At 43.4% G+C, this 15,519-nt stretch overlaps 1 protein-coding gene across 3 annotated transcripts in view; it reads left to right on the forward strand.

Moving 5' to 3' along the window:
• Positions 1-359: 359 nt before the first annotated feature.
• The window catches only part of ADAMTS16 (ADAM metallopeptidase with thrombospondin type 1 motif 16), a 157,481-nt gene continuing 142,321 nt past the window's right edge, over positions 360-15,519 (forward strand). Inside the window, exons 1-3 of one of the 3 annotated variants that reach the window (XM_057540804.1) lie at positions 360-1,067; positions 1,157-1,259; positions 7,713-8,038. In XM_057540804.1, the coding sequence (XP_057396787.1) occupies positions 936-1,067; positions 1,157-1,259; positions 7,713-8,038 (561 nt within the window). In that variant the 5' untranslated portion in view covers positions 360-935. Of the gene's footprint in view, positions 1,068-1,153; positions 1,260-7,712; positions 8,039-15,519 lie in introns of all 3 variants that reach the window. The other 2 variants (XM_057540803.1, XM_057540806.1) reach the window with 2 other exon arrangements.

Raw genomic sequence — 15,519 nt, forward strand, 5'->3', positions numbered from 1 at the left:
GCCGGTGGACGCGCCTCCGCTGCTCCCTCAGACTCCTGGCGCCGGTAGCACGACGGCGCAGTCCCCGGCCTGGGCCGGGACCAACCCGCGACCGCAAAGCCTCCGCGATCGATGGCAGCCCCCGCACAGGCCAGTCAACTGCTGCCCAGACCCCGGGGCCAGGAGCGCAGCTACATCCCAGGAGGACGAAGCTTCCTCGACCCCCTCGTCTCCCATCACTTCACAGACTCGAGAGAAAAGCACGTTCGTGTATACGCAGATCCGCGCATCCCTAAGGAAGTCCGGGCACCCCTGTTTCGCAGCCGATCTCCCCACGGGGCGGGAGGGCGGACCCAGCGGGACCCAGGCGCCGTTCTGCCGCATTCCGGCGGGCGGCAGGTGTCCGGCCATTGGATGCGCCGCTCCGGCCCTCGGGAGCGGGCATCGGGAAGAGCGGGGCGCAGCGCGGCGAGGTGCCAGCCAGTGCAGCCGTGCGTGGACTGCAGGTCCGGGGAGCAGAGCCGGCGGCCCGACCTGCTGACGCCGCCGCCCCGCGCTCGCGGCCCCCGCTGCGCCCGCGTGCCCCCGGGACGGCCGGCGAGGCGCTGACCGCGGGCCAGCGAGCGCCCGGGCTCTCCCCGGTCCTCCTCCCCTCGCGCCTCTGTCGCCCCCCTCCTTTCTCCCCTCGCTTCGTCGCCCTCCCCTGCCCTGCCCTCGCCCTCCCCCTCCCCCGCTCTCCCACGGTGCGGGCGGGTTCTCCGCCGCCGCCCCCGCCGCCGCGGCCGCCACTCCGCCCCCAGCGCGGCGCGGAGCCGCAGTAATAACCCCGGCGCGGGCGGCGCAGTGACCGCGGGGCACCGTCCTGCGCGCCGGTCGGGCTGGTCCTCGGTGCCCGCTTGCACGGTCGCGCGGCTGGGCAGCATCCCGCGGCCCCGGGCCCCTGCGAGCGCGCCTGGATGGAGCCGTGCGTCCTCGCCGCGGGGGCGCAGCGCCGGCTGCGGGCGCAGGGCGCGCGGGGCAGCCCGGCCATGCGGGCCCCCGGCTGCGCGGCGCTCTGCCTGCTGCTGCTGGCGCAGGAGGGTGTGCAGGTGAGTCCCCGGCTGCGGGGGCAGGGTCCCCCGAAGCTCCCCTCGCGCAGCCCCCGTCTCACCGAGGTGTCGCCGCTGTTTTCCAGCAGGCACCTGCGTGCGCCGTGGGACCCGCAGCGGCCTCGCCGGGAAGCCCGAGCGTCCGGCGTCCTCCTGGCCCCGCGGAGTGGCCGGGCTGGGTGGAAAAGGGCGGTAAGTGCGCGAGGGGGGTTCGAATCCTTGCATTGCAGCAGTCTGTAAACCCTCTAAGGCTGCTTTACCAGGCTCTGCAAATGTCCGTAACTCTGGGAATTCTCTGTAAGGTGCTGCCGTGCTTCTTTCCAACCGTAAGAGCGAGCGCCTCTGAGTCAACTTTCACCAATATTTATATTGTTTCCCTGTAAAACAGAAATGGCTTACCAGCGTTATTACCATAAACATTAGGGAAGAAAGCAAGGGAATGTATTTATTAAAAAAACAAAAACAAAAACAAAACACACACACACAATTAAAGAAGGAAGAAATAATCTAGGAGTTGTATTAATGTATACACAGCACTTATAAAGAGCTTATTATTATCAAGAGCTTATTATGCCTTTCTCCATCCCCTCGTCCCCTCCCCCTCCTGTTCCCCCTCTGGCCTTTTAAAATGAACATCCTTCACTGTCAGAGCAGGGACAAAAAGACAGTCATTTTGCTCAGTATTTATCACCTTAGTTTCAAAAAGGATGGTCTTCAAGAGTTGGCAGAATGGGTAATTAGCGTTTTGTGACGTCACAAACAATGTCCAAGTCCTGTGTCATGATTTGCCAAAAAACAAGTCTGATCTTTGCGCAATGTGTGGTTTTACTTGCAGTGCTCACAAGCGGCATTTATCATTTCATACCTCAGGGGATGGACCTCTCTGTCCTGAACTGCTTTTGGGTAAACCGGAAAGCAGGTGTGGAACGTCGGTTGCTACCGGGTTTTTAATCTGAACGCAGTGCACTGGCAATTGCTAAATATGAGTACTTTGCATCAATCCCAACAGTGCATTGCCATCTCAAATGTTATTAGTGACTTATAGAGGAAGAACTAGCTTTTATTATTCCAACATATTTTCAGAAAACCTAGAAAATTTGAGTTGATAATCCAGAATTCCTGAGTGTAGTTTCTTCATCTTGATAAAATTCCATAAAGACAATCATTTAATATATGCATTAATTATTGAAATTCTCTCCTCCCGAGTGCTGTATGAAGAGTCTATCAATAGTGATAAATCCAATGAACGCGGGAACATAGGAACTTTTCCGCGACCACCAGAGGGCGCTAGATGTAAATGATAGAAAACGTTTAAAAATTACTTGTCACTATGTATTTGCAAGAGAAAGTTATCTATTTAAAGCTCACTTCCTTGGGCTTGCCCTTGTCTTCTTTAATGTTTCTCTTACGATTCATTCTAGTATGTAGTTATTTATATTGTAGTTAGCTGTCTTCCCCTACTTAAAAAAAAAAAAAAAAGATTTCTGTGAAAATTCTAGTTTTCTAAAATCATGAAAATTCCTGAAGGTCTCAGGAGAATTTTCAGAGTGTTTTCTAGTAGTTATGGGGTTTTCTGTGAGGTAAGAGCATTAGAGATAGAGAACCACTTCCAGGAGGAGAAGCTGAGACTTCCTGCCCAAGGGTGCCCTTCTCCTTGGGAGGAGCGTCCTGCAAGCTGGACTCCAGCCTGGCTGGAATATGTGGCTGTAATCACCTGGCATCTCAGCTGGTGTTACAAGCCCAGCGTTCCCATGACAACCACTTAGCTCGCTTGGTCAGAACCTCGGGGGGGAAGGTGGGAGCCATCATCATTGAGGTTCTAGCCTAGTGGCCACACCACTCCCTCATCCCTCACGGTGCAGGTGTTTTAGGTCTTCAGTTACAAAAGGCTAAGGTGAGAGAGTGGGTTTCAGTGGAAAGCTTTCACACGACCAGAGAAAGACGCTTTCTTCTCAGCAGTGTTACCTCTTTTGATCTAGGATAGCAGATGCGGAATAGACTTTGTGTGATGCTGTGGTTAGTTTACTGTTGGATGTCTGGGTATCCCTTCAAAACCCAAAGTTGCCTTTGAGATAACTCTTTGGCCATAAGGTGTGTTTAACGCATATTTCAACCTATATTGCCAGTGTTCCTGGGAGTCTGGAGTAATTATGCAATAAGAAGGAGAACCCCATGTATTCTGTGAGGCAACAATAGATAACTTCATTGAGGTCAATTCTATTTTCAGACCTTCAGTACACGCATTTCATTTTGGCTGATTCAGCATAGCTTTTCCTTAATAGGAGCCTTGAACGCTTTTCCTACAAATTTACCTTTGTCATAATAATAGCGGGTCTTGTTAAGAGCAAACACATAGCACGAGTTTGTTAACTTTTAAAAATCTAGAGTAAATTAAGTTTCCAGGTCAAGAGTCAGAAGTTTTTTAGAACTTTGTTTCATTGGACATGAGAGATCTGTGTTTGTGTGTGTGAATTTAAAGTATATATTGATTTATATTCACACATTCACGTGCCTTGAGACGGGGCAGGTTGGCCCAGGGATGTGCTAGTAAATGTTTAACAACAGATTCTCCAGGCCTCTGATTTTGTAACATTTGCTGGTTCCCATGGGGTAAGTACTCCCACCATGGCTGATTTCAAGCTATGGATGTGATACCATTGAACACAGAGTTAGGACTTGTGCAAAATCTGTTCTCCGCAGCTGGTACCAGCAGCCCCTAGCATGCTCACAGGTGCTCCACATCTCATGCCCTCAGTTTGGAACTGGAGTCTTCCTAGACTTGATGCTGTGGTCAGAACACCTTCTGAAATGAAGTAGATTAGGGTGCTGACTGAAGCAGCCATGTGTGAATTTCTCCTCCTTAGAAAAACCTGTGTAGGGCCGAGGTCTGATTTCAGGGATTCTCAAGGATCAGGAATCTCACTAAATTCTTTTTTCTTGAAATCACAAGCTGGTAGTTTGTGGGATTACAATCTTAAAACATAAGCTCAAGAGTTAGTTTAAAATTGTCATTTTATAGCAATGATACATTGCCTTCTGCATGGGGAGAAGCTATGCTTACTTTGTTCATTCATTGAATTCTTTAGCTATGACCCTTTTCACATTTATTTATACATAACCAACAGTGCATATCTGCACTAAGGACTGCTCTTTGATGAAATCAGGGTTTCTCTGCCTTGGCACTCTTGACCTTTTGTTATGGGAACCTGTTCTGTGCATGGAAGAATGTGTAGCAGCCTCCCTGGATTCACCCACTACATTCCCAAAGCACCACTATCCCCTGCCCTTTCATGAAAACCAAAATGTCTCCAGACATCCCAAGTGTCTCCTGGGGGCGGGGGTGACGGGTAGCACCCCCCGCTGAGAACCACTGGACTAAATTTTCACCCATGTGCACCCTCATTCTCAGAAGGGATTGTTAACTGGTTACAAGGAGTGGCTTTGCAGCGGTTGGAGCTGGTGTTCTGGGCAGGGTCAGGCCAGTTCTCCAGAGCTGATTGTTACCTTGTCAGGAATTTTGTGAGCTGGTGTGCTGAAAATCAAAATAGGTAAACTTGGGTGAAATAAATAATATTAAAAACAAGATTAAAACACTGGAAACTCATCACTTCACAATTCTTTAAGTTTTGAGGTTACGTATCCTCTTGAGGTTCTTTGCCTGTATTGCCTCTGTATGGTGGAAATACTTTATAATGGCGTGCTACCATGCAAACCTCTAAACTCCGTGTTCAGTGAGGTCACATGGTAATTGAAATTAGCCATGGTGGGAGTATTTATACCAGGGAAATTGGCAAATGCTTTCAACCAGGCTACCCCATGACTCCCACCCGTAGCTGGTTGTGAAATATGTCCCAGCACAACACGTGCGTTTCTGTACAAGAGGCTTAAAAGTTGTCGTTTTGAAAAATAGATATTATATGTCTCCCTCCCAATAAAGGGTAAAGAGTGTATGCCCTCCAAAGTAAAGGTCGTAAAAATGACCTTTTAATGGTAATCATCTTTTTATGTGCAATAAATCTGCTCATTAGCCAGTGTTTGGAACAGTCTACGTGCTTTGTCCTCATCCCACGGCCTCTGTTGGGATGGAAACAGGCTAGTGTGAGGTGCAGATACTCCCTGAGAGCCCGCAGGGCAAGAAGAAAGGTATTAACATGACCACGTCACACCAGCTTTTCCCCTGAGTCCGGAAAGCCGGGGATGAGGAAGGTGGTTTGGAAAAATGCAAACTAAATGAGCAAGTGCTTTTCACTTTTTCTTAGGAGCAGCCGGGAACACACTGTGATCAGATACTTGCACCAGGCACATCCATTCCTGATTTGTTTCCCCCTATATTTTTTTATCATTGCATAGAATTTAAGCAGATTTGTTTTACTTTCTCATTTTCCTAAGTAAAATATGAAATGATCCCAGTGTATTTTGCTTTAGCAGACGCAAGTGCCCTGCTTTGACATGTATTTCCAAGGTTGGTTGTCGAGTTGCCAGCCGGAACCTGCTGCCTGTCTAATCTGCATGGGCCACAGTTCACCAGTTACCTGCACTGGGGATGGGGGGCAGGCCTGTGGGCCCAGGAGTGGCCCTTTGACCTGAGGAAACAGGAAGCCTGGGCTCAAACAGGCCATCGCTAAGCTTTTGGTTATCCTGCTGCCTGATGGGTTGGCTGCCGGGCCTCTGACTCTCACCTTGCCGTGGGCCTCAGCCCAGGGGACTCTGGACAGTGCCTTTCCATCCCTGGCCTTCTCTGTCTCTCCCAAAGCCAAACACATGCCTTTTATGACCATCCCCTGGTTGCCACCCTCTCTGTTCCAGTGTAACTTTTCAGATACCTGCCAGGATGGCCCAGGGACACGTGGGCAATTACCTATACCAAAAGAGTTCTGGTTGTGAAGAAAAATTACTTTTTCCAGAAAAAATAATTTACCTGAGTACTGTTCACTTATGACCAAATAGCACTTCTGTAGGACGCTGTTTTATTTTATCTCATGGCTCCAAGAAGCATGTCCAACTCACGCTAAAGGCCCGGTTATTAAGTATCTAACAGAATAGTCTCCCGAGAGCATATATTGGTAATAAAAGGGGAATATATATAATTTCTTAGGATGTTAGAATCAGAATGAGAATATGAGAATCAGGTCTTGTTACACACGTAAGAGGAAGCTGCATTTTGAATCGTTAGGGGCTTTCCACCTCAGTGTAGGGCTAGCCCTCTGGGGCTTGGGTCTGACGTCCATTTCAAAGCCATCTCAGAGGAAGCTTGGAGAAAGCCTGACATCCTGTTGGCCTGTTATTTTCTGGTGTTTAGACAAAATGCAGGCGAGGAAGCCGGCCCTCTCCCAAGGTCCATCACTGGCATGCAGATGGAGACACACGCAAGATATGTTTAAATATCTGAAAGGTAGAAGCCAAGCTAACAGAGTGTTAACTAAAGTATTTTGTAGCCTCAGCTTTGACAAATCTACCTTCGCATGGTCTAAAAGTCCAGGTTCGAGTTTAGAACGTGGCGGTGCAGGAAGATCCTACCTGTGGCGTGAAGCCCACCCCTAGGTCTCTAGCCCATGTCTGTCCTGCCCGCCCAGAAACAACCTCTCCCTGACCTCTGGATGGCAGAGATGATGTGTTAATGGTGGGAATGAAAGGAAGAATCCCTGTCAAAGCAATGAAAACTACATGATGCTAGAAGGGAAGAAACCTCTTTGGAGAAGACAGCTACGATATTTCGAGAAAGGCAGGTGAGGGCCACCGTCCAGGATTCTGGTGGAGTTACAGATGTTTTCTCCAGACTTTGTACAGAGAAGGGAATGACACAAATGCTCCCCAATGCAAAACTATAAGACTGTCTGTGACAGAAGCCTGGCAGATCCTATGGGTGCCCCAAATCTGTTAGCTCCTTGGGGTTTTCTTGACTTTTTAAAAATAAATCATTTATTTGAATACATTCTGGCCTGGTATAATACAAATTAGAATTGGAAGAAGAGTGTGGTGCATGTCTTTGAACAGCCTTGAAGCGTGAAATGCCAAGAAGCCAGGCCAGTCAGGGGCTCAGCAGTGGTTTTCATTCGGAGAAAAGACACATCTGAGCATCTACCATACCTGCATTCTGCCTTTTCTGCTGTAGTTCAGTGATTTAATAATTAAATATTTTAAAATTAAATGCCAAAGAATGTCCATCATATTTGTATTTTTAACTGTTTTCTGAAAAATGATCAGTATTTTTAAGCTAAACTTTCTAATCAATAGACTGAAGATGTTGGTAAAAGACAATATGACTAAAGGAATATTTAAAGCTATAAAAATAATGACATTATAATTACTCTACAGTAATTACTCTGTAATCTGAAAAGCCCATTCTTAGTTTCATTTGGTCTGTAATCTGTTTCTCCTTAGAAGTGTCATAGCATTTGCTGGATTGGTAATAACACATTATAGCAACAACAGTGACTTCCCAAAAGGCCCCTTTTAAGATCTTCCCTTTTAACTCCGATTTTATGCTTTCTGTAGTTCGGATTTGAGGCTGAGTGGTTGTTGACATTTCCTCCATCCTTTTTTGCTGGGTGAAAATACTATCCGGTAGTAAATGATATTCAAAGACTTCCTGATCCTTTTCAGGATTCTGAAATTACTCAGCCAAACCCCCTCTCTCACTTTCAGAGTATGACCTGGTGTCTCCCTACGAGGTTGACCACAATGGAGACTACGTGTCCCATGAAATCACGCACCCCCAGAGGAGGAAAAGGGCGCTGGCCCAGCTCGGAGCTGACTCTCTGCACCTTCGGCTGAAAGGCTTCAGGCACGACTTCCACCTGGATCTGAAAACTTCCAGCAAGCTGGTGGCGCCTGGATTTCTCGTACAGACTTTGGGAAAGGGGGGCACTAAGTCGGTGCAGACTTTCCCGCCTGAGGATTTCTGTTTTTATCAAGGCTCCTTACGATCCCACAAAAATTCCTCAGTGGCTCTTTCGACCTGCAAAGGTTTGGTGAGTACAGTTGTTGCCGCATGTTGTGAGGCCGCAGGGGCAGGGATGTGGGGAAGGGAGCAAGTGACAAGATTTGGGCTCCTTCTCCCATTATTGCAGTACAGATTCCTTTGATCTCTCAAAGCAGGAGGAAAATTGCCAAGCAATGCTTTCTAAGATATGCTGGGCGCTTCCTATCCCCAATTTGGAAACAGAACCCAGGTTCCGCTTTCTGTTGTCATTGGTCTACAACGATTGTGGCAGAGCACTGCAGTTTGAAAACTGCGTGAGAACTTACGGCCAAGTCTGAAGACTTTGACTTCTTTGGGGATGGTTTTACTCTGACTTACTGGTTACTCTAACTTGCTGGTCACTTACCAGCACTGGAGGAATGTTCTCATCTTGAATAGAACAACAGTATTCAACTGATTGGCCATGTGCTTGAAAGCAGTTTATTTCTGTCATTCTGATGTTGATAATATATTTACAGATTAGAGCATTCATTTCAAAAACAGTGGTGAATCCATGGCAGGGCAGTGCTGGTCTTATTGGGCTAAAGATTCTATTAGTGCTTTCTTCATTTTCTTAATATCTGAGTTCGACATTAAACATCCTTAGATGCTTCAGGTGGTCCCCTTTGCTTGGATCCTAGAGTGAGGAACATCTGGCCAAGTTGAGAAGGTACCTAAATCCCTCAGGCTGACCTAAGCTGAAACCTTAATGGCTTATCTTTTACTTTTCTTAGAATATTTCCATAACTTTCGGGAAGGAAAGCTTAGTAGATGCTTAGATTCTTGGACACAAATTGATTAGTCAGACACAGGTGAGGGAGACATGACATGACATGAGTAGCAGAGTGAAAATGTGTGGTCCAAACAATAAGGTCTTGATCATGTTAAAGGTTTGGCAAATAGATTTTTGAACATTTGTTACATCTCCAGAAAATGATCTAAGCCTGTCTTATTCCTTTCCCTCTTTGAAAAGAGATAATTCAGACTCTACATCTCATAAGGATTTTGTGTACGTGTCTGTGAATACTGGATGCTGAAGGCACATTAATAACCAATTCCTTAAAATACTAAATATGTGGAAATGCTATGTCCTGTGATTTTTAAAAAAATATTAACATTCTGCTTTTTAGGGGGAATTCAGTATGGGCTGGGCTCATATCTACTTTCTTTGGAAAGACTTTTGGTTTGAGAATGGATACAATGGGGAATTGCCAAGGGTGGGGTGGTGGTTATTTGGCACACTTGTTAAGCATAAGGACAGTGTGGTTGATTTCTCCCATGCTCTCTCAAGAAAAGTAGATCTTTCTTAATGAAAGAGCTAGAACTCTTCATGTAATGCACTAAAGGAGGATATCTCTTCCTTGGCTTTCTTCAGCAAAGGCTCGCTCAGACCAGAAATGGAAGCCATCTGTGTGGTAAGGAGACACGCCATGCCCTTCAGAGCACTCTTGGGTTTGTTTGTGGGGACTGGGCAAGGTGCTTTCTTCCCATTAGCCCAGCAGGGGTGCAGGCTCATGGGTGCCCCTGGCCTCTGTGAGCCAAGGCTTCCTAGTGATGGCTGAGCTATGCCCTGGAGTCTGTCCCATGAATAGAGTTGGCTGGCAGCAGCTTGAGATTTCTGGCTCTCTTTGAACTCAATGGGAGTTAACAGCGAAAGTTGTGAATGACAACTACATGAAAGATAAAGAAGTGAAAAGAACAGAAAAAAAGACTCCTCTGGATAATAAACACTGGAATGTAATATCTTGGTGACTGCAATAGAAAGCTGTGTGCTTTCACCATTCATCTTCCGAATACATTAATTCCAACTAAGGTGATATTTTGTCTGTAGATGGTCACTACAAACATGACCTCAACTAGACTTATGAGTGTGAGATCCAGGGGCATTTGCCATATGACAGGACAAATTAAAGGCATTTTAAAGAAGAAAAGGGGAGGATTGAGAAGTCCTCTCTCTTAGCCAGATAATAAAGTTATTCAATGGAAATGCCCCTCAAGTAGTTGCCAAGTCTGTTATTTCTTTCCTGATTGATGGTTACCCCATCTGTCCTCTTTCAAATCTGTTAACACATGAAGAAAAGTAGCGTACCTTTTGCATTAGATGATGGTTCCTTTTTGTTATTATTGTTCTTCTTGGTTCTTTCAGGTTCTAATTAAAGTTCCAGGTAGATCTCAGTTAAGCATTTTTTAACTGGGTTTCTAGATGACTCAGCTATCTGATGGGAGTCAGGAGTGTGGTTCTAATTTATAGTAAATATGTATTCTTAGTAAATACATATGCTTAAAGAAAAAAGACAAAACTAAACTGAGCATTTTACTTTGAATCTCATGTGAATAATGAATCTCATGTGCTTCAGAAGTGTGTCTCACTGGAGCCTGTCAAAGTTGCATCCAAGGAGTGTATTGTCTGATGAGACAAGCAGGGAATATGCAATTTTACTGAAGAGTGATAAAATAAGGACAAATATGGGTGCTTGGAGAACTGAAATGAAGATGCCTCACCCTACCTCGGTGAGAGGCAGCAGCAGCAGGGTAGGTTTCTGGAGGAAATATTGTCCAAGCCGAATCCTTATTGTAGAATTGGAACGTGATACTCATGAATGGAGGAGTAGCAAGCAATCTCAGGGAAGATGATGGAGATCAGTCAGGCTCATGGAATCCTTGATAACACCATCCATGACTGTTCAGAGATTAATATTTGTATATGAAGCCCAAGTATAGTAAACTAAATAAGGTCTGTAAGCCCTAAAATGACTTCTAGAGTCATTCCGACATTGCCACCAAGTATATTGATTCAAGATATTTCTCGTTTTGCTAAATAAGGTTAATAAAAGAAAATAGTATCTGTTATACTTATGTCTCTACCAGAATGACATCACAAATCTGTTCTGATTACCAATCACAAGCACATAAATGTGTGTCACACAGCAGGTGCTTTTTCAATACTTGTTAAACGATGGATAGAATTACTGGGTTTCTTACAGTGTAAGAAACAATGATGACAATAACAGTAGCAGAAGGAACAGTAATAAGTTACTGAATGTTATTTGCCAAATACTCGCCTAATAGCTTCCCATTTGTTATCTCACTTAGCCTAATGATAACTCTAAGAGATAGGTACTATTTTTTTAACAGCTTTTTTAAGTTATAATTTACATATCATAGAGATTCGCCCCTTGAAAATGTATAATTCAGTGTTTTTTTAGTATATTCCCTGACTTCTGCAAACATCACCACAATCTAATCTGAGACATTTACATCACCTCAAAAAAAAAAAAAACAGACAAAACGCAGTACAGTCCAGTCCCCCCCATTTCTCTCAAACCCTCATCAGTCCTAGGCACCCTTTAATCTGTCTTCTTTGTTTATAGATTTGCCTAATCTGGCCATTTCTGATAAATGGAAGCGTACGACACGTGGTCTTTTGTGACTAGCCTCTTTCACTTAGTATACCGTGTGTTTAAGGTTCATCCATGTTGTAACATGTTTAAAGACTTCATTATTTTTATTAGTAAATAATAATCCTTTGTATACATATGCTGCTTTTTATTTTAATGCCTATCAATTGATAGACATTGTTTGTATTTTCTTTGGTTGTGTGAATAATGTTGCTATGAACATTGGTGTACAAGTTTTTGTGTAGACATAAGTTTTCATTTTTCTTGAGTATTTACCTAGAAGTGTAATTACTGGATCCTATGGAAACTCTAAGCTTAACCTTGTAGGAGATTCTAAACTGTTTTTTCACAGTAGCTGCACCATTTTATGTCTACCCAGCAATGTATAAGGGTTCCAGTTTCTCCACATTCTGGACAACACTTGTTCTTTTCCACCTTTTTTTCTTACAGACATCCTAATGGACATAAACTGGTATTTCACTGTGGTTTTTATTTGCCAGGAGAGATTATCGGTTGACAGTTTTGTTATTGTTGTTTTGTTTTGTTTTTCCTTCAGCACTTTGAATATACCATCCTACTGCCTTCTGGTTTCCATTGTTTCTGATAAGAAGTCTGCTGTTTATCTCATAGTAGTTTTGTTATACTTAAAGCATCGTTTTCCTGTTGCTGTTTTCAATGTGTCTTTGTCTTTCAACATTATTACTGTCAAGTGTATATGTGTGAGTATCTTTGAGTTTATCCTTCTTGGGATTATATGAGCATCCTGAATGTTCATATTAATATTTGTCCTCAATTTGAAAAGTATTTGACCATTGTTTCTTCAAATATGTTTTTCCGCTCTTTTCTCTCTCTCCTCTCCTTTGGTGCTCCCACTATTCATATATTGGTGTGCTTAATGATGTAGCAGGTTTCTCTGAGGTTCCATTCATTTTTCTTCATTCTTTTTCCTCTGTGCTCTTCAGATTGTATAATCTTGATTGATTGATCTGCAAGCTCACTGATTCTCTGCTGGCAGTTCAAATCTACTGTTAAGCTTCTGCAGTAAAATTTTCATTTCAGATATTGCACTTTTCAACTTCAATTTGGTTCTTTTTATAATTTCTCTTATTCTGTATTTTATGAAACACTGCCATGAGGCCTTGCTTTAATTCTTTTGATATAGTTTCCTTTGGTTCTTTGAACATATTTATAATAGTTGCTTTGGAGTGTTTGTCTACTAAGTTAAACATCTGGGTCCCCTCAGAAGCAGTTTCCATTGCCTCTTTCTTTTCCTGTGTATGGGTCACACTTTTCTGTTTTTTTGTGTGTCTCACAATTTTCTTGCTGAATACTAAACATTATAGATAATATATTTTAGCAACTCTAGATACTTTAAGACTGACCACACACCACCACTCCAGTGCTTGTTGCTGTTGATTTCCTTCTTACTTGTTTAGTGACTAGTTCAGTGAAGTCTGTTTTCCCTGCAGCATGCAGCATCTAATGTTGCTTCTCAGAGAGTGCAACCTAGGGCATGTGCCAGTCTTTCGGAAAGCCTGTGCTCATCTGCTGCCTCTATTGGTATCACAACCAGCTGTTACCCTACACTAACTGCTAGGTGATTGCTTTCCACCACCCCCCCCCCAGCACACTTGGGCATAGATTGCTCCACAGTCTAATTTGATTATTGAAGAGCTTTGTAGGATTAGGATGCTGCCAGGTTTTGAGACTACTCCAACACCAGGAGGAATCCTCTTGTCTTTTTCCCTGAGTCTCTCCACTAAACTTCTAGTCAGTGTACTGTTTTGCTTATTGTTATGTGTATCATGGAACAACAACCTTCTCTTAATTGCTTGCAAGTAAGATACCCATTACTTTTGACAATACTGTTAGACATGAACTTTCACACACTCTGTTCCAAATATAGTCATTCATTTTAAGTGAGCTTCTTGTTCTTAGAGCTTACTTCTTGCTTCTCTTCCTGGGCAAAATGTGTGTGCCACTAAACAGGAGCTGGGACTAGTAGTATACTTCTCCTCCCAAAGTGACACCCCTACTCTATGAGTGGAGCTCTGGGTGGAAATAGTAGCTCCTGGTCTTCTCTGCTTTTGCTTCCTGGCTTGAAATGTCTACCATACAAATGTTCCTGGTTGGGGATGTTCAGGGATCCATTATTCTCAACCTGCTGAGCCTGGAGTAGAGCTTCCATCTTATAAGCAGGGGCTGCTTAGCACAAGGGAAATCAGTTCTTATGACCATGCCTGTCCAGAATAGAGCTTCTGCAATATAGAACTGAGGGGATAAGAGATGTTGGTGCCTTGCTTCTCCTGACTTGAAAGTACAGCCCTAGAATTGGTGGTGGGTGAGACAGGGAGCCCTGGTCTTTTTAGAATATACCTAGAATAGAGCTCTGTCACACTGAGCAGGGGGAAAGGTGAGCATGTGACTAGACCATGACTCAAATGTCACCAAATTTTACCATTCTTTTACAGATTTACTAAATTTAATTAGATAGATGATTTTCCACTTTTTTTATTGGAGTATGGGAGGGATAAATCAGAAGCTTGGGATAAACACACACACACTACTATATATAAGATAGATAACCAAAAGTGACCTACTGTATAGCACAAGGAACTCTACTCAATATTCTGTGATAACCTATATGAGAAAAGATTTTCCACTTTTTATGCCCTTAGGACAATTTCCAGAGACTTCAAATGGTGTGTGTGTGTGTGTGTGTACAATTTTCAGCAGGAAAATGGTTGTTTCACTTGAGAGAGGATCTTCCACATTCCTTACACTGCCATTCTGGAAGTCAGTCTCTGCTACACGCTATTATTAACATATTTTGCAAATCACTGCCCAAAGCTATTTTATTATCCCCATTTTACAGATGATTCCCTAGGTAATTCTTGAAAGAGTGGGATTTTGACCTAAGTTGACTGACTTCAGAAACAACACTTTAAATCACAATACTATTTTGCTTCCCTTGATCATGAGGTCATTGCTGCACTACAGGGACCTACAAGATCATTTATGTGGATTTCCATTGCATCATCCTTGAACACTCTCTAAAGTGTAATGATGTTTGCATTTGGTTTCTACCTCAATGCCACCTTCCTCAGTATCAAGCCCTCTCTGAACTTAGTAGGCCCATTTGTAATATATCAGACCCTTATATTAAAAAACATGAATTCATTCCATAATTATTTATTTATAGGTTTGGTTTTTTATACCAGACTGTGAGTTCTTGAAGAGATATTGTTTTATTCATCTTCCTATCCCCAAGTTCCTGTTAACACAACCTAGTTCTCTTTTTTCTTGCAGTGAATGATTGTATTTCAAATTAACAACCAAAAATACTACATCTTCTCAACCTCTATTTTCAGATATGAATAAATGTAAAATTCATTTTATAATTCATTTCATATGATTTCCTTCCGTGACTAATGTCAAATAATCTAAATTTTCTTTTGAAGCACAGTTCATTCAGAAGTGGTCTAATCAATAAGATTTCTGACAAACTATTTTTAAAACCCCCCATTGTCAATACTTTAAATGAGGTTTCTTTGGAAATATTTTCTGTTGCATGTAACAGGATTAGATTTTCTTAAAGGATTTCATGCACGTTCTGTACTTGGATTAGTACTTTACCAAAACAATTAAATAAAGAACAGCATCAAATCTATCATCTGTTCTTGGCACAAAATCTGCCTGAATTTTAGCTCCTCTTGTGTAATTGTTAAGGCATTAATGCATAGGATACATATCACTTCTCCTAAAATCTAATTATTCTCTTGCTTTCAATAGTGTTGGAAAACTTGTAAATGCCACAGTTCTCAGTTCAGTTTGAGAATTCCCTCACTTGGTTGCAGACTTACTTGTGGCCCTGGTTTGAATTGTACTAGGTTTTATTTCCAGAGAAAAACTCCAGGGATTCTCTGGAAACTCTAGTCATTGAGAGTTTTCCTAAAGCACCCAATAAATCCTTGGAAACTGTCTGAAATGTTGCCAAGTTTTCAACTGACTTTGAAAAATGTTCTTGAGCCAGGAAAATAAAACAGGAGCAGAAAGGAAGAACCAACACAGGGATGGCTAGAAGGGCTAATGT

The sequence above is a fragment of the Balaenoptera acutorostrata genome, chromosome 2 (genome assembly GCF_949987535.1).
Source record: "Balaenoptera acutorostrata chromosome 2, mBalAcu1.1, whole genome shotgun sequence".
NCBI classification, from domain to species: Eukaryota; Metazoa; Chordata; class Mammalia; order Artiodactyla; family Balaenopteridae; genus Balaenoptera; species Balaenoptera acutorostrata.